The sequence below is a fragment of the Ranitomeya variabilis genome, chromosome 1 (genome assembly GCF_051348905.1).
Source record: "Ranitomeya variabilis isolate aRanVar5 chromosome 1, aRanVar5.hap1, whole genome shotgun sequence".
In the NCBI taxonomy this organism is placed as follows: Eukaryota; Metazoa; Chordata; class Amphibia; order Anura; family Dendrobatidae; genus Ranitomeya; species Ranitomeya variabilis.
In genome coordinates, this window is record NC_135232.1 from 927,093,927 (window position 1) to 927,113,579 (window position 19,653).

The 19,653-nt window shown below is 42.0% G+C and overlaps 1 protein-coding gene across 1 annotated transcript in view; it reads left to right on the plus strand.

Annotated features, from left to right (window-relative positions):
- Positions 1–19,653, plus strand: part of LOC143799541 (UPF0462 protein C4orf33 homolog) — a 95,118-nt gene that overhangs the window by 34,401 nt on the left and 41,064 nt on the right. The window contains exon 5 of the mRNA XM_077281154.1: positions 10,246–10,297. Coding sequence (XP_077137269.1) covers positions 10,246–10,297 — 52 coding nt within the window. The remainder of the gene's footprint in view (positions 1–10,245; positions 10,298–19,653) is intronic.

Here is a 19,653-nt window from a genome sequence, read left to right on the forward strand (position 1 = left end):
TCAATATAGGTTCTAGGTTTTACTAGTTCTCATCCTCGCAGAGCTCCCTGGAGAATGAGACCATTCTGTCCAGGAAGACTGTCATACACACTTGTAGCTGACTGGCTCTATCACCCCAAACCTAGAAGACTCCAAAATTATTGACAGAATCTTCTACTATTTTTCTACTGTTATAATTTCACCTGAATAAGGTCATGGTTGGATTAGATAGCTTCCAAAGAAAAAGAAACGTCATGGACCACTATGAAGACATGTGACTCAGAGGCTCTGAAATGTTGTACCAGGAGGGTGCTATGGTGATAGTCTGTTCCTGTACCAAGTAACGTGCTACTGTAGATAAGAGTCATCATCTGCACATCCAGAATACAGTTACCCATGGTTGTCTCAACCTCCAAAGCACACCTCAGATGTCATGTCAGCCTTTCAAATGTAGATTGCCTGCCTTGCATCATCAACCTTAAGCCAGTTTCATAAGTGTGGGGTTTTAGCTATCCCGATCTACTCTCCATGAAGTAAATGAGCTGCTGTACTTATTTTAAAGTCTCATGTTGATGCTTTAATAATTAATGTTGCTCACTACTCAGGTCACTTCAGGGGGTAGTATGGGATAGCTCGTTCACACGTTCAGCAAAATAGTATTGAGAGTGGTAAGGATCCGACATGTGACTGAAGTGTTAGAATAAAAACAGTTACACTCAAATAAGATTGGTCTGCTAACCATGCACTTATGCTTAAAAAGGGGTTGTCCAGTCTTGAAGTCTGCACTGCATACATGTGTTCATGTGACACCTACTAGCGCAGTGAGTACCAGGGAATTTTGACAATGTCTGCATGGTGTCACGATCTGCAATCATACATAGCGACTGCAGACACTTGCCCCTTAAAATAAATAGTCCTGTTCTTCACCTTGCCAAATAAGCCTAGCTCACCATCATCATCTCTTCATTATCAAATCATGCAATATTTTCTTTCCACTCCCTCCTCAGCCCTAAAATGCAGGTCCCTAAAAATGATCTCATACCTGACGATCTGGCCACTTACCTCAAAGAAATGACAATATTTGACAGGAAGGGGTCTTTTGAACTCTCAACAATATTACTTCTCTTCCCTATACTTCATCTAGTTCAGTTTCTACTTTTGTCCCAGTCACATGAGATGAAGTCTTCAATCTCTTTCCTTTTTTCACCCTATTCAGTGCTCAGGTGACCCTATATCTTCTCTGTGAATTAAATTTCCTAGGAAGACCCGTGCGAACAGGCAACCCATTAGAAAAAAAAGCACTTTCCCCATTCTGTTCTTCTAATGTCAGACCTGTCTTCAATCTCCCCTACATTTCTAAAAACCTGGAAAGCTTGGTCTACTGTTGTCCAATCCACTATTTTTTAATAAATCTCTTCTTGACCATTTAACCCCTTTCCGGCATCGGGCGTAAATGTACGCCTATGTCGTACTCCCTCCCTTTGATGTGGGCACCGGCGGTGAGCCCACATCTTTCCCAGCACATGTCAGTTGTTTTGAACAGCTGACATGTGCCCGGAACAGCCACGGGTGGAATCACGATCCACCTGTGGCTATTAACCCGTTAAATGCTGCTGTCAAACTTTGACAGGGAAATCCGCCCAACCGTGACCCCGTCACGTGATTGCGGGTCATCGATTGGTTGGCATGACAACCAGAGGTCTCCTGTAGACCTCTATGATTGTCAATGCCAGATTGCTATGAGCGCCGCTCATAAATCTGCATCCGTCTTGTCCTGTGCAATATTCTGATGGAGCCATGATGTCCTGGCAGCTATCCTCTAGAGCAGTGTTCCCCAACTCCGGTCCTCAAGAGCCACCAACAGGTCATGTTTTCAAGATTTCTTTAATATTGCCAAGGGTGATAATTGCATCACCTGGACAGGCAATAATTCCATCACCTTTGCAATACTAAGGAAATCCTGAATACTTGACCTGTTGGTGGCTCTTGAGGACCAGAGTTGGGGAACACTGCTCTAGAGTGCTCCTGGCTGTGGTTTTTGTAAGAGAGTCTCCTGTAATTCCTTCTTGTAAAACCATAGAAATCCCTTTTTATACCCACATCTGTCGTTCATGTCATCCTCCACAGGACAGGGGGGAGGTGCAATGAGTTTAACTCCCATTGAGTATGTAATCAATCTGCATAGTTTGTCCTCCACTTCTCTGCAGGTCAACGAGCCACAGGGACCCATACATTGGTCAATCAACATATTAACAAACATCGACTGTTTGATGAACCTGCATCCCTGTCTTACAGAGATAGCAGACAATCACCTGTAGGAGCTGATATAAAAGATCAGCAGCAGCCATTCATCAATTCAGAAACAGCAATTCAATAGTCAAATGTTCAAACAATAGTCTATGATTCTTGATCAACCAGAAAAAACACACATCAATTCTAAATTCAAAATTCAGACTCATGAATAATAGTCTATGTCTCTTGGCTTACTGAAAATAGACCTCTGGATAATTAACCCATTTCTGCCATCAGACGGAATAGTACATCTGATGGCCTTGATGCGGGCTCCGACGGTGAGCCCGCATCAAAGCCGGAACATGTCAGCAGCTTTGAACAGCTGACATGTGCCTATTAACTAGTTAAACACCGCTGTCAAACTCTGTCAGCGGCATTTAACAAGCGCATCTGGCCGGAAATGCTCGCACCGCTGACCCCCGATCACATGACAGAGAGCGGTTACCAAATACTTACTATCAGAAAGTGCACTGTGAATATGGGAAACCAGGGGGGGTGAGTGCCCGCCCCAACGCGCGTTTCGGTTCGTCCTTCGTCAGGGGTTTCCCATATTCACGGTGCACTTTCTGATAGTAAGTATTTGGTAACCTCTCTCAATATGAGGCATGTTAAGGAGGGAAGGAGCTACAACTAGCCTGATAGGACGTTGAACTTTGTTAATGGATACTCATGGTATCCGCTGAGGGCTAATTATTTCACATGGTAGTGAGCTTATATGATCAGGTGGATATCTATGTGGTACCCTTGATAAAGAGACCACGCTTAATTAGTTCAGTATGTGACAGGTTGTAGGTGCACAGGCACCGCTATCTAGGCTGATTATAGGTTACTACACAAAGTAGCTCGGACCCTAAATGAGGTAACTGGTGGGGGTGGTTATTGTTTCAGTTTTGTAACTTCTATACACCTGGTTTTGTCTTTTTCATTTATTTTAATAATTCTAATAAAGAAGTTTTATATTTTACTAATGGACTGGTACATCATTTTTCCCTATGGGAATTAAGCTCTAGACCTCTATGGATGTTGATGCCAGATTTCTGTAAGCGCCACCCTGTTGTCGGCGCTCATAGCAATGCTGTAATTCAGCTACATAGGGGCGATCTGAGCATCGCCCCCATGAAGCAGAGCCGATTAGGCTATGCCAACTTCTAGCCTCCCATGGAGGCTATTGAAGCATGGCAAAAGTAAAAAAAATGTTTTAAAAAATATGAAAAAAAAAAAAAAAATATAAAAGTTTAAATCACCCCCCTTTTGCCTCATTTAAAATAAAACAATAAAAAAATCAAACCTACACATATTTGGTATTGCTGCATTCAGAATCGCCCAATCTATCAATGAAAAAAAATAAACCTGATCGCTAAACGGCATAGCGAGAAATAAATTCAAAACGCCAGAATTACGTTTTTTTGGTCATCACAACATTGTATTAAAATGCAATAATGGGAGAACGTATCTGCACCTAAATGATATAATTAAAAACGTCAGCTCGGCACGCAAAAAATAAGCCCTCACCCAACCCGAGATCACAAAAATTGGAGAAGCTATGGGTCTCGGAAAAATTCACAGGTTTTTTTTTTAGAAAAGTTGGGAATTTTTTTTACCACTCAGATAAAAATAACGTAGACATGGTTGGTGTCTATGTACTTCGTAATGACCTGGAGAATCATAATGGCAGGTCAGTTTTAGCATTTAGGGATCCTAGCAAACAAGCCAAACAAAGACAAGTGTGGGAGTGCACTTTTTTTTGCAATTTCACCGCACTTGGAATTTTTTTCCCATTTTCTAGTAAATGACATGGTAAAATCAATGGTGTCATTCAAAAGTACAACTTGTTTCAGAAAAAATAAGCTCTCAAAAAAATAAGCTGGCCATATTGACGTAAAAATTAAAAAGTTATAGCTCTGGGAAGGAGGGGAGTGAAAAACGAAAACGCAAAACCAAATTAAAGCTCCAGGGGTATAGCGCCCCCCTGAGTCGAAATAGCTGAGACCCCAGAGAACATGATAAGGGTTGGTTTTTACCAACCCCGATGTTGCAATCGCCATTATTAATGGTATATCTGCGACCGCAAAAAAAAGAAATGTCTGATTTTCTATTTAATTTCTCTCTCCTCTGATGTGATCGCACATCAAAGGATAGAGAAATAGGGTCCCCCAATCCCCCCGATACCTCTGTTGTCTCTGTATCCTTCAGCATCCCCCTGTGAAGTCCCCCAGGCTGCCAGCGTCTTCTTCCAAAAGAAAATGGGTGCATGCGCAGTGCGCCTTGCGAGATCTGCCGGCCGGCACCCGGCAACAATAGGAAATGTTTCCTATTGGTTCATTTTGATCAATGTGATAGACGCTATCACAGTAATCAAAATAAAAAAAATAGTAAATAAAACCCCCTTTTATCACCCCCTTAGTTAGGTAAAAATAATGAAATAAAAAATATATTTATTTCCATTTTTCCATTAGGGTTGTAGTTGGGCTAAAGTGAGTTGGGCTAACGTTAAGGTCAGGATTAAGGCTAGGGTTAGTGTTAGGGTTAGGGGTAGGGTTAGGGTTAAGGTAAGTGCTAGGGTAAGGGTTAGAGTTAGGGTTAGGGCTAGGGTTAGGGTTGGGGTTGGGATTAGGGTTATAGTTAGGGTTAGGGTTGTGGTTATGGTTGAGATTACGGTTAGGGTTGGGATTAGGGTTAGGTGTGTGTTGGGGTTATGGTTGGAGTTAGAATTGGGGGGTTTCCACTGTTTAGGTACATAAGGGGGTCTCCAAATGCAACATGGTGCCACCATTGATTCCAGCCAATTTTGTGTTCAAAAAGTCCCTCCCTTCTGAGCCCTGCCATGCACCCAAACAGTGGCTTTTCCCCACATATGGAGTATCGGCGTACTCAGGAGAAATAGCATAACCAATATTGTTGTCCATTTTCTACTGATATCCTTGTGAAAATAAAAAAAATTGGTTCCAAAGTAATTTTTTGTGTGAAAAAAGTTAATTTTTTCCCTTCCACATTGCTTTAGTTCTCGTGATGCACCTGAAGGGTTAATAAACTTCTTGAATGTGGTTTTGCGCACCTTGAGGGATGCAGTTTTTAGAATGGTGTCACTTTTGGCTATTTTAAATTTTGTTGGAAAAATGAGAAATCACTGATCAACTTTTAACCTTTATAACTTCATAACAAAAAAAAATTTGTTTCCAAAATTGTTATGATGTAAAGTAGACATGTGGGGAATGTTATTTATTAAGTACTTTGTGTGACATGACTCTGATTTAAGGGCATAAAAATTCAAAGTTTGAAAATTTCTACATTTTCAAATTTTTTGCCATATTTCCGTTTTTTTCATAAATTAACGCGTTGTGTTGAAGAAATGTTACCACTGTCATGAAGTACAATATGTCACAAAAATCGTCAGAATCAGCGGGATCCATTAAAGCGTTCCAGAGTTATACCCACATAAAGTGACAGTGGTCAGAATTGTAAAAATTGGCCTGGTCATTAAGTACCAAATTGGCTCTGTCAATAAGGGGTTAATATTGTTGATAAAACTTAAATATTGGCACCAGCCACCAGGTAGTAGTGCTAACTAGGCCAGTGATTTACTGGCCCAGTGTAATCTCTGCACCTCAGAAGCTAACTGCTCATTTGTATGTAGAGACAGACAATACCACTGCTATTGGCTCACTGGTGAAAAGTGGTGCGGCTGTGGCACCTACTCCTCAGGAAGAGCCATAATATTTTTCTTCAGGCATTACTGTTGGTTAATGTGGTGGAATCTTAGTGCATAAATATTTTTACAGCTTCCATTGAATTCAATGGTAGCGGTAGATATTTCTATGTACCCAGGTCACCCTAGTGGTAGAATTGGGAAATGGTTGAGCTTTAGGCTATGTGCACACGTAGCAGATTTTTCGCGTTTTTTTTGTGGTTTTTCGCTATAAAAACACGAAAAAAACGCTCACATTAAGCATCCTATTTAATAGAATACAATCCGCATTTTTTGTGCACATGCTGCATTTTTTTCCTGAGCGGAATCGCATTCCAGAAAAAAATGCAGCATGTTCATTAAATTTGCGGAATCGCGGGGATTCCGCACATCTAGGAATGCATTGATCTGCTTACTTCCCGCATGGGGCTATACCCACCATGCGGGAAGTAAGCAGATCATGTGCGGTTGGTACCTAGGGTGGAGGAGAGAAGACTCTCCTCCACGGACTGGGCACCATATAATTGTTAAAAAAAAAGAATTAAAATAAAAAATCGTGATATACTCACCCTCTGGTGGCCCCGGAGTCCTCCCGCCTCTCAGCGGTGCACGTGGCCGCTTCCGTTCCCATGGATGCTTTGTGTGAAGGACCTGCGATGACGTCGCGGTCACGTGACCGCGATGTCATCGAAGGTCCTGCACACACACCATCTATAGGAATGGAAGCCGCTGAGGAGATCGGCTGTTTGCAGAAGGTGAGTATAACCATTTTTTTAATTTTTTTTATTATTTTTAATATTCTATCTTTTACTATTGATGCTGCTTAGGCAGCAATAATAGTAAAAAGTTGGTCACACTTGTCAAACACTATGTTTGACAAGTGTGACCAACCTGTCAATCAGTTTTCCAAGCGATGCTACAGATCGCTTGGAAAACGCTAGCATTCTGCAAGCTAATTATGCTTGCAAAACGCTAGTTTTCTGCAGGAATATGCATGCCAATTCCGCATGCGATATACCCGCGGCAGGAGCTGCAGAATTGCCACGGAAATTTCCACAGCAATTCTGCAACGTGTGCACTTAGCCTTAAAGGGAATCTGTCAGCATAGAATGTATATATTAAAACCAAGTACAAGTGTTTGGTGCATCATGGCGTGGCCAAACATTTAACTACATCTTCCCCCCTGCTTGTTTTCCCCTCAAACTTCACCTCAAACCTTCTTTGATTCACAGATCTGGCTTCATAGAGCCAGAGAAAGGTGGAGATAGAAAGAAAACAAGCAGATGTGAAAGTGCACTTAAATGTTTGGTCACACCAAGGGTGCACGGAGCACCTGTACTTGGTATGAACAATCAATCTGTGCTGACAGTTCCTTTAACAATGTATGTATGCATTTTAGTTGGTGTAAATACATAGAACAATAGGAACGGCGATATTTATGCTAGTAACATGCACAGGCTGTCACAGTACTTGTAATTCTAGCATAAAATGTCAGTCAAAATGTTAAATAACTGAACAGGTAAAGAAGACATCAATATCAATGTGGAGATAGTTACAAGTACACCTACCAGCACTGAAATGATATGTTGATCCAAAAATGTAATAAATGCTGGTCAATGAGGAATTATTTGTCTAGGATTTATGTTGAATGGTTCATTTACATTATAGAAAAGTGAACTTTGTCTTAGGCTGCTGTCACACTATCAGTATTTGGTCAGTATTTTACATCAGTATTTGTAAGCCAAAACCAGGAGTGGGTGATAAATACAGAAGTGGTGCATATGTTTCTATTATACTTTTCCTCTAATTCTTCCACTCCTGGTTTTGGCTTACAAATACTGATGTAAAATACTGACCAAATACTGAATACTAAATAGCCAGGCTAACTGCTTCACTTTGTTACACCTAGTGGAAAACTTGAGGGGTAATGGAATTATTTCTTTGGAGATCCCCAAGTCACACGTTAACCACTCAAAAAACCAAGTATGGCTGTGTAACACCCCAGGTAACCGGTTGCTACAGTGATGTTGCCTTCCCTTCGGGGAGGGTAATATCATGCTTGGAGGCAATGGAGTTCTCTTCACCAGGTAAGGCACCCGCACACAGCACATTCCACATCCACGCCAGGAGGGGGAGCTCAGGACCAGGATTCAGGGGAGCTTCCGTAAGCTATATGTGTCCTGACCTGGAGGAGGAGCTAGACAGTTGGTGCAGGGAGACCAAAGAGACAGGACAGTCTGATAGAGACACTAAAGGAGAAGGAAGTCTGGAACTGAGAGCAGACAGAGAGGTCTAGCAACCATGTGGGAGCTGCAGCCTCTGGAAAGAGAGAGAGCCTGAAGGGTTGTTGTATGTGGTGGAGCTACAGAGGAAAGGAGCAGAGGAGAGAGAAAGGGCTCAGAGGGGAACTGCGATCGGACACCCTCAGAGCCAGAGCGCAGCAGCCGGGTACCAGGAGCCCGAGGCTTTTGTGGGACTCTAAGACACAGACCAGAACTGGAGGGCCGAGAACTGTATGTAATTGGCCCACACCACGCCTGAGACGCAGCAGCACCTGAAGAGCCCGGGGCATGATAGAGTCTCAGTAAAACGGCTAAAGCTGCCCGTCATGCAGGTACCTGTTCTAGGACAGGTGAAAGAGGACTTTGCCAGTAAGCTTCACTCCACTTAGTGGCAGCAGAGACTTCATACAAAAAGCGCAAGGAGGAAAGGCTCACTGACCTCAACTGGGAAGGAGATTCTCCCATTGCCTCTGAACCGGCCGGACCTTAGGACACCTGTGCCTGGTACCCTGGACTGTGGACTACTACATCTTCAGTAAACCAGGTAAAGACTTTACAACTTGTGTCCTCCACTTATTCGTCAGCATACACCACCATCGCCACACACCTTAGGACCCCTTGGGACCCCGCTTCACCTGTGGGAAGCGTTACCGTCATTGCTGCGACAACATCCCCCAGAGGACCCCTTTAAAGCAGCGTCCATCCCCCTATTGACCGAACACCACAGGTGGCATCACGACAGACTTTACCACAATTCCCCTTAAAAGACCTTTCCCCTTTAATTGGACGCCCAGGGCCACTGACCGGGTCGCAGCCACCGGACCCAGTACCAAGTACCCCATGGCCCAGGGGGGCGCTCCAGCTGCAGTCCCTTCACCTGGAAAAGAGGCTATGGCTCAAGTTCATGGATTACATTGATGTTATCCCTCAGCACATTTCTATAACATGTAAAACCCTCTCATAAGACAAGGGGTAATTCCTTCCACGTAGAGAAAGAAAAGTGAACCCTAGAAGAGACAAGCCTTCTTTACCATAAGAACTGTGAAATAGTCTACCTCATGACCTGGTCACAACAGGAACCGTTGATGGTCTTCTTTCATTATTTGTATAAATGTGTAACAGTTTATCTTTTGAATATTTAGTGCAGTGAATCGACAATTGGGATCAAGAGCAAAAAAATATATTTGATTGCAATGTGGTTTCTTGCTTTTAGGGCTCGTGCATGTGGCCATATTTCCGGTCTGAGTGCGATCCGACAAACCATTGAATTGTACTCGAACCAATGTTATTCTATGGGGCTATGCACATATCAGAATTTTCCTCAGACCCACACGGTCCAAGAAAAAAAATTGCTGCCAGCCCAGTTTGGATCTGAAGTTTGTATTGCACTCAGCCATGCCAGTCCATGGAAACCATCAGACTACACTTGGATGACTTCTGATGTTGTCCGATGACCAGGGAAAGAATGGAGAAGAGGGAGAAAAACATAATATCGGAGAACCGGATCACACTGTGATCACACTCTGATCAAAGTTACCGATGACCTTAGCCTTACCCATTCCAATTGGTTGAGCTTGATGGATATTTGTCTTTTTTCAACTGTTTTTACTATGTATCTTGGTTTTGGATTTCCTCTTTAGGTTAATAATTATCAGTCATAATTTTTGTAGCATTATCTTTATGTACAACTGGCTATGGCTTTGATACCTGGCTTGCGATGCTGAAGTATCATAAATGGTGTATGAGGCTGGAACATGACAATGAGGTTACACTACATGTGAATGATAATGACTCTCCTGATTTCATAGCTAATATAGTTGGGTAAGTGTTTTTCCCTAATGGCTACTCCATCTTGGTACTTGCTGAATGAATGGAGGCAGGAGTGTTCTCTTGTAATTTTCAGAATTTTAACTATTGAGGTACTTGAGCCCATTTCCATTCAATACAATAAACATTTCAGACTATTTTTAATCTTTTGTTCACGGTTGTACATTTTTATTTTTCTAGTCACGGGCAGCATCTGGTGCTACTGCTCTCTGGAGTTGGAAATGCTTTTAAGGTGAGTACGACAATGCAGAGCCATGTAACTATTTGCAATGATTACAGATGAAAAAAATCATCTCAGAAGGAATCATGTGTAGTAAACAGAGGTGTGCATTGGCACGGACATCTCAACCTGGCATTATCACACTGTGCATGTCATAGGAAGGTCTGATTCATAATCGTTTATGAATCACCAGTTCCCTAAAACTGGAATCTGCCATCTCCGAATAAGCGTTGCGTAGGGGCAGGTAATTCAAAGGGACATTGGCACCGTGCGCTGCTCCTTCATGGGGTGAACGTGATCAGCCACATTCCCTTTTCACACCTCCTTCCCACTGGCAAAAATACACGAGAGGTATTCAGGTCACACATATTTAGAAACTGCAAAACTCATGTGCAATTCATAGAGCAGTCAATGTTAGGTATATGGGACATGAGTTTTAGGTATACTAATCCTCGTGCTAGAAAGGGCCGATGCACATGGGAAAGTGCTAAATGTGTCTTTCTTTAATGTGCATTATCATGTCAGTAATCCATTAACATTCATGGATTTTTTAGGCATTAGTTATCTTAAAGGTGGAAAAAGATGACTTTCCAACACACCTTTTGCCACTTAAACGGAATCTGTTACCAGGTTTTTGCTATGTAATCTGAGCTGGAGAGGACACAGACAGAAGAGGGGCCCTGTGCAAGAACAGTTTACGGGCCCTTTGCGTTCCAATAGCTCATCATAATGCACAATTCCACCTGATTTGGAGGTAGTAGCGGGCCCCCTTACCTCTCAGGCCCCTGTGGTTGCACCAATACTGGGCCCATCTCTGAATCTAAAAGCAGCATCGTGTAGGGACAAAGACTCTGATTCCAGAAATGTGTTTGTTACTGAGCTGCTTGCTGTAGTTTTGATAAAATCACAGTTTTATCTGCTGCAGATCAAGTAGTTCTCTGCATGCTGATCTGTGTATAACCCCGCCCGCACCACTGATTGGCAAACTTCTCTGTATCTGTGCATAGGCAGAAAGCTGCCACTCTGTGGTACGGGAGGGATACACAGATTAGGAGGACTACATAGCACAAGACAACTAGTCCTCTAGTGATAATCTCCTTCTGGTAAAAAAAATGTTTTTTATTGAAACTATAATAAGCAGCACAGTAAGTGACACATCACTGGAATCAGAGTCTCTACTCCTACATCATGTTGCTCTCCGATTAAATAGCAAAAGCCTGGAGACATATTCCCTTTAATACATAAATTGAGCTATGTAGACAATAATTGTGCCATGTCATATTGTCCTTGTGACGTAGATGAAGTCTCACACTTGTCCCTTCTGTGATGTAGTCATATAACCACAAAGATGACACATTTCTTCAGTTATTGTTTCTATAAAGTGAAGATTAGGATTACTTCATATTTGTGTATTTTTCAAATGAAGGTGATTTCCAAAAATGTGGGAAATTTATGCAGGAAATGGCAAACGTCTGCTGCTTCTACTTATTGAATAATAATTAATTGGTAATTATAAATAAATCATCTGCTTGTTCGGGAGTTTAATAGCTGTAATAGATATTTTGCTTTTTTCGTGGTGTTCTTTTTCTGCCTGCAGTAGATGTACTTTACACCATGGTCAATATTACACAGTTTCCATCCCTCTTGGACTTGAAAAATAGATAAGGATGTCTGAACTGTTAATGTATACAAATGGCTCACCGAGAGCCTTTTAAAGGACTGCTAAGCCTAAAATTGCAGTTGTCTCAGATTAAAGAGCCAAAAGTTACATTCACAAATAGTTTCAGTATGTAGAAGATTCTGGAGTTTATCCAACCAAATCCAGTTTGATCAAACAGTCTTTTGATCACATAAAACAGGACTCACACTGTGCAATAGTTGGTCAGTTTGGTTGAAAGATATCAAACTGGGAGATCAAAACCAAAGAAGCAGTGCTGGGAAGACACTTGTTTTTACAGATCAGCCCTTGTCACAAGGCTTAAAGGGAAATGAGTCATGTTAGAAGATAATATCTGCGGGAGTCCATGAGCTCGGGATCCGCACCTATTGCCAAAACACAGCTGTTCTGGTACTGAGTAAAGCCCCATATCTCCTTTTATTCCTAATGATGAGATGGCAAACCATTGTCAAATGTCAGACTCAATAAGTTAGAACCCCAATTTATTGCTAGAATGAGCATAAAAGCCTAAAAACTTGTTCCAAGTGGAAGAATTGAAAATAGCATGTAAAATATTATAGATACAGCTCACCCTCTTCAATTTACACATCTTGCTTATTCCAATATATGACAAAACCTACAAGAAAGAAAATGATCATAAACCCTGCTGTAACTAAATAAGTAAAAAAGCAAAAGTGTATTTAAATAACACAGGGTTCTTAGTAATACTGTTTTTGATTAAAAAAAAAATAAAAAAGCATGAAAGCCATCCCACCAGCGACAAGGTGACCCAGTTCGCCATGGTCCTACACTGTCTAATATTAGAAACCTTGTCAAGTGTTAGAGTTAACCTCAATGTGTATAACGGCAGACAATAAAGGGTGTCCAAACTGTGGGCATCAGCCATGGGAAGCTATTTAAATGTGATATCCAGCTGAGGGAAGGGAGGCCGTGCCCCGGCTTGCACAGAATGCAAAAATACAAAAAAAAAAAAGAAAATGGATGAGACTACTTTAGTGGATGTGACTACTTTAATGGATGTGACTGAAACTGCGCTTGGGACTGACAGTGCTGTGGTGACTAAAATGGTGGTGAGGCACAACAAGGAAGACAATGACAGCGGTGGCTCCGCCCTTCGTGGATGTGTCATCCTAGAAAGAGTGCGAAAGTCTGACTGCCAACAATTTCTGACCCTACCATGGTACATGTGGCAAAAAAAAGAGGACCTTGCCCTCCCCTACTGAATTCAAGCAAATGGGTGGATCGGCTGGAAGCGACCCCACCTTGGAATGAGTGGGGCCCAGAAGTAAGTCCTGGGTGCAGCTGCATGGCGCCATTGCGAGACAGCATAGGCAGCGATGGATCGATCATGCACCCATCACTGCCAGGGTATAGGCTGTGTGGAATGGAGCTGGCAGAAATAAGAGGAGAGTCCATGGCCCAGAAAAGTGAGAGGGGGAATGGAAGAGGCAGAAGCTTACCTCTCCTGGAAGTTTCCCCAAGCACCAGACTGGAGGATACTGGAGCCAGAGAGGAGTGAGAGGCCTGCACCACTGACACCAACATCACCGATCCAGCAGAGACCGGAAGTGATAACAACCCTGGAGGAACCCGGACCGGAAGCCAGGAATGAGCAGGATCCTGACGCGGTAACGGCGAAGCGCACCACGGAAAGATACAGTGATCACAGGATGGGTGCGACTAACGTGACCAGAGTGGTGAGTGCACCTAGGCCCCATACCCCGGAAGTAAGGCCCATGCCACAGCTCCAAGACCCCGAGGCCCAGTCTCCCTCCACTACTGTGATGTCTCTGGGTGCCGCCTGGTCCTATCAGTTGGGAGAGGGCCCTTTCCCTACACCTGGCCAGGCCGCCTGGATCCAAGATGTAATCTGGTGTAAAAAACAATGGGAGTATGAGCTCTGTGCAGAGTTGCGCTAACTGGGAGGAGGCACTATGGTTGACCGCCACAGCAGAGGGCAGCTGGTATACACAGATGTGAACCGTGGCTACAGATTTATCCATGAGACAGAGACCAACGCCAAGTTCTACGTCAATGCCGCCTTGGTAAAATTTGGTTGACCCTTGCCGAAGGGAGACTGGGTCACTTTCTTCAGAGGGAATGGCCCCTGCAGCCACTATGCTGTCGCCGTTTAATTGCAAAATGTGGAGAACTTGGAGACATACCCTACATCCGGATTGCCAACTGCGGCTGCAGAGTCGTTCACTCAGACACGATGCCCAAGAGATGATGAATCAGCACGGGACAAGTGCCGTTAAACGTCTACTGCTGCTGCTGGATGAGACTGTTCCGGTTGGGACTGTCCCCATTGATGTGCACGTTGCCCAAAGGAAATAGGGACTGTTCCGCATCCCTGGCTGAAATTTAACGGGACTGTTCCGTATCCCTGCAGTCCAAAAGAGCCCTGACTACCCTCAAAGGAAGGGGGGTAGCGTGATCGGATGGGGTCACACAGGACACGTTGGTGAATTGGTTTTTTGGGTTTTTTTTGTTGCGCCTGTTGCACCCTTTCTGCCGGATAGCAGAATTTCACCTGCTTAAAAGCAGGGTTCATGGACTAATGGACCAGACGCGGCTGCAGCAACAGACTGGACTCTATTACCAGGCAGCACGCACGTTGGGCACAGAGTAGTGCCATATTTAAAGGGAGGGGGACGCCTCCCTTCAAAAATTGTTGACCTATTGAAAGGGTCCCATTCCTGCATTTATGTTAGAAATCTACAGTACAGACCAAAAGTTTGGACACACCTTCTCATTTAAAGATTTTTCTGTATTTTCATGACTATGAAAATTGTACATTCACACTGAAGGCATCAAAACTATGAATTAACACATGTGGAATTATATACTTAACAAAAAAGTGTGAAACAACTGAAAATATGTCTTATATTCTAGGTTCTTCAAAGTAGCCACCTTTTGCTTTGATGACTGCTTTGCACACTCTTGACATTCTCTTGATGAGCTTCAAGAGGTAGTCACCAGGAATAATAATAATAATCTTTATTTTTATATAGCGCTAACATATTCCGCAGCGCTTTACAGTTTGCACACATTATCGTCACTGTCCCCATTGGGGCTCACAATCTATATTCCCTATCAGTATGTCTTTGGAGTGTGGGAGGAAACCGGAGAACCCGGAGGAAACCCATGCAAACACGAGGAGCACATACAAACTATTTGCAGATGTTATCCTTGGTGGGATTTGAACCCAGGACCCCAGCGCTGCAAAGCTAACCACTGAGCCACCGTGCTGCCCTATAATAGTATAATATAAAGGCTGTCTCTAAACCATATAACATATTTAGAAAAGGAAAACAAAAACTGAATACTCAGGGAAGCAGCGTGAATAAATAAGGACAGAACACTGCCACTTTCGCAATGGTAACAGGTCCTATTTAACGAGAGAGCAGAGAATATAAATTCCAACATTGATATGGTGACCAGAAAGTCAAGTATCCTTTGCTGCTCAGTAAGTGTAGAGAACTTAATAATGCATATGATAATAGTTTCTTCGGGGTTTGGATATGTGTCTGAATGGATCTATATTTGCTTTGAATTTTTTTTAACACACCATTTTATATGAGTACAAAATGGAATATCCACAGATCCATTCTCCAGAGAATTTCTGCTTTGAAAAATATCTGAATATAAGGGTGTTTGATTAATCTTTCATTGAATAATATCTAGCCAAGTCAGAAGTGTGAAGAATGTCTCAGCTATGATAGGTGCAATATTATTATCACCTAAGGCAGTGAAAGGCCTGTGATTATATTAACCACTAAAGTCATACAAATCATTAAATTCCAATATTTTGCAACTTCCAGTAACCAAAGGTGACTTGGGCACCCTTCAAACATGTCTATTATTGTTCTTCATTATCGTGAAGTATGAGGAGAAACCCATAGATCATGGAAGATGATAAGTAATAGTCTGATTGCTACTGTACATTCAGCAATGTGGGGACATGTACAATTGGATACTTAGCAAGTAAGAGTTGTAATGTTAATCATGTAGGATAGGCAAATATAGGGCATTGTGAATTACATGAAAGTAATACAGATATATATACATATATGTGTATATATATATATATATATATATATATATATATAGTGAAGGAAATAATTATTTGATCCCTTGCTGATCTTGTAAGTTTGCCCACTGACAAAGACATGAACAGTCCACTATTTTAAGGGTAGGTTCATGTTAACATTGAGAGATAGACTATCAAAAATAAAATCCAGTATATATATATATATATATATATATATATATATATATATATATATATATATACACTGTATATACAGGGTGGGACATTTATATGGATACACCTAAATAAAATGGGAATGGTTGGTGATATCAACTTTGTGTTTGTGGCACATTAGTTTATGGGAGGGGGAACACTTTTCAAAATGGGTGGTGGCCATGGCGGCCATTTTGAAGTCAGCCGTTTTGGATCTAAATTTATTTTTTTCAATGGGAAGAGGGTCATGTGACACATCAAACTTATTGAGAATTTCACAAGAAAAAACAATAGTGTGCTTGGTTTTAACATTTATTCTTTCATGAGTTATTTACAAGTTTATGACCACTTGTAAAATGTGTTCAAAGTGCTGCCCATTGTGTTGGATTGTCAATGCAACCCTCTTCCCCCACTCTTGACACACTGATAGCAATACTGCAGAGGAAATGCTAACACAGGCTTCCAGTATCCATTGTTTCAGATGCTGCACATCTCCTATCTTCACAGCATAGACAATTGCCTTCAGATGACCCCAAAGATAAGTCTAAGGGGGTCAGATAGGGAGACCTTCGTTGCCATTCAACTGGCTCACGACGACCAATCCACTTTCCAGGAAACTGTTTATGTAGGAATGTTCGGACATGACACCCATAATATGGTGCACCATGAAGTAACAAAAGAATAAAGTTACGTTAAAACCAAGAACACCATTGTTTTTCTTGTGAAATTCTCAATAAGTTTGATGTGTCACATGACCCTCTTCCCATTGGAAAAAATAACATTGGATCCAAAGTGGCCGACTTTAAAATGGCCGCCATGGTCACAACCCATCTTGAAAAGTTTTCCCCCTCCCCCTAATATGCCACAAACAGGAAGTTGATATCACCAACCATTCCCATTTTATTTAGGTGTATCCATATAAATGGCCCACCCTGTATATACAGTGCCTTGCGAAAGTATTCGGCCCCCTGGAACTTTTCAACCTTTTCCCATATATCATGCTTCAAACATAAAGATACCAAATGTAAATTTTTGGTGAAGAATCAACAACAAGTGGAACACAATTGTGAAGTTGAATGAAATTTATTGGTTATTTTACATTTTTGTGGAAAACTGAAAAGTGGGCGTGCAATATTATTCGGCCCCTTTACTTTCAGTGCAGCACACTCACTCCAGAAGTTCATTGTGGATCTCTGAATGATTCAATGTTGTCCTAAATGCCTAATGATGATAAATATAATCCACCTGTGTGTAATCAAGTCTCCGTATAAATGCTCCTGCTCTGTAATAGTCTCAGGGTTCTGTTTGAAGCACAGAGAGCATCATGAAGTCCAAGGAACACAACAGGCAGGTCCGTGATACTGGTGTGGAGAAGTTTAAAGCCAGATTTGGATACAAAATGATTTCCAAAACTTTAAACATCCCAAGGAGCACTGTGCAAGCGATCATATTGAAATGGAAGGAGTATCATACCATTGCAAATCTACCAAGACCCGACCATCCCTCTAAACTTTCATCTCAAACAAGGAGAAGACTGATCAGAGATGCAGCCAAGAAGCCCATGATCACTCTGGAAGAACTGCAGAGATCTACAGCTGAGGTGGGACAGTCTGTCCATAGGACAACAATCAGTCGTACACTGCACAAATCTGGCCTTTATAGAAGAGTGGCAAGAACAAAGCCATTTCCTAAAGATATCCATAAAAAGTGTTGTTTAAAGTTTGCAACAAACCACCTGGGAGACACACCAAACATGTGGAAGAAGGTGCTCTGGTAAGATGAAACCAAAATCAAACTTTTTGGCAACAATGACAAACGATATGTTTCGCGTAAAGGCAACACAGCTCATCACCCTGAACACCCGATCCCCACTGTCAAACATGGTGGTGGCAGGATCATGGTTTGGGCATGCTTTTCTTCAGCAGGGACAGGGAAGATGGTTAAAATTGATGGGAAGTTGGATGGAGCCAAGTGCAGGACCATTCTTGAAGAAAACCTGTTGGAGTCTGCAAAATATCTGAGACTGGGACAGAGATTTGTCTTCCAACAAGACAATGATCCCAAACATAAAGAAAAATCTACAACGGAATGGTTCACAAATAAACGTATCCAGTTGTTAGAATGGCCAAGTCAAAGTCCAGATTTCAATCCAATCGAGAATATATGGAAAGAGCTGAAAACTGCTGTTCACAAACGATCTCCATCAAACCTCAGTGAGCTTGAGCTGTTTGTCAACAAAGAATGGGCAAGAATTTCAGTCTCTCGATGTACAAAACTGATAGAGACATACTCCAAGTGACTTGCGGCTGTAATCGCAGCAAAAGGTGACGATGAAAAGGTGTGTCCAAACTTTTGGTCTGTACTGTATATATACATCAAGACAGAGACATCAAGTACATATTAGCTACTTCTATTACTATCTGCAAAAGTGGCAGTTCATTTGGTAAAATAAAATATTCGTTTCCAAGTTTCCCTGCAACCATTCTTTACAGTAGTGAAAGATTTACATCAGTGCTTGCCCTTCACCTTTAGCCAATATGTACAACAATATCCTCATTCTCCATTACTCAAAGCAATAGCATTAAATAAGGAAAAGCAGACTGATTAGTGTAAAATCGAGTTTGAGTCAAATTTTCAGAAATTCGCATATTTGAACAATTATGAGATTTGATTTGCAAAATAAATCCTCCAAAACTTGCCCAGCACCATTTCCCACACTGCTGAAGCATCAAAGAGCTGGCTAGTGTCATCTTGCGGATTATCATACCTTTTATAGTGGTGGTCAGTACCTCGGCCATCACATATCAGCGGTTTCCATTGGAGCACAGTTTATATGAAAGAGTCATTCTCAGTCTCTAGAGTCACTGAGTAAGCATCTGTCTCTGTAAAGTGTAAGCTCTTATGATCTGCAAGGTCCTGTCTCACTTCTATAGAGTGTAAACTCTTGTGGACAGCGGGGTCCTCTCTCTTTCTAACTTTTAAAGTGTAAGTTTTTATGGTCAGCACGGTTCTTTCTCTCTCTCACCCTTGTTTATTTTATAAGGAATTACAAACTTTCCAGTGTTGAGATTAAAACAAATTTTTCTCCCGCTAGTCAAATTGTCTGGGAAAATTCGGCAAAGTCGGCAAATTCTAATTTCAAAAGATTTGCTTTTCTCTACCATTAACCCATTACACAAAGTTGTCCCAACAAGGTCTTCCTCCCCACTTCCAATGTAGTCCTTGTCCTCTTATTTCTGTAGTATGTACAATCTAGTCCCATTGCTGAATGTCAATTACATTTTGCCCATTAGTTTCCCTAACGGAGTTCAAGTGGTCTTCACATTGGTTGTCATCACAGCAGCTGCTCTCTGCCCTGCTGAATGGATGTTTCTGCTGGGGATGGAGAAATTCCGGCACTTAGTTCCACATTAAAAGAGCTGCGATATGGCACGTGCCTTCCAT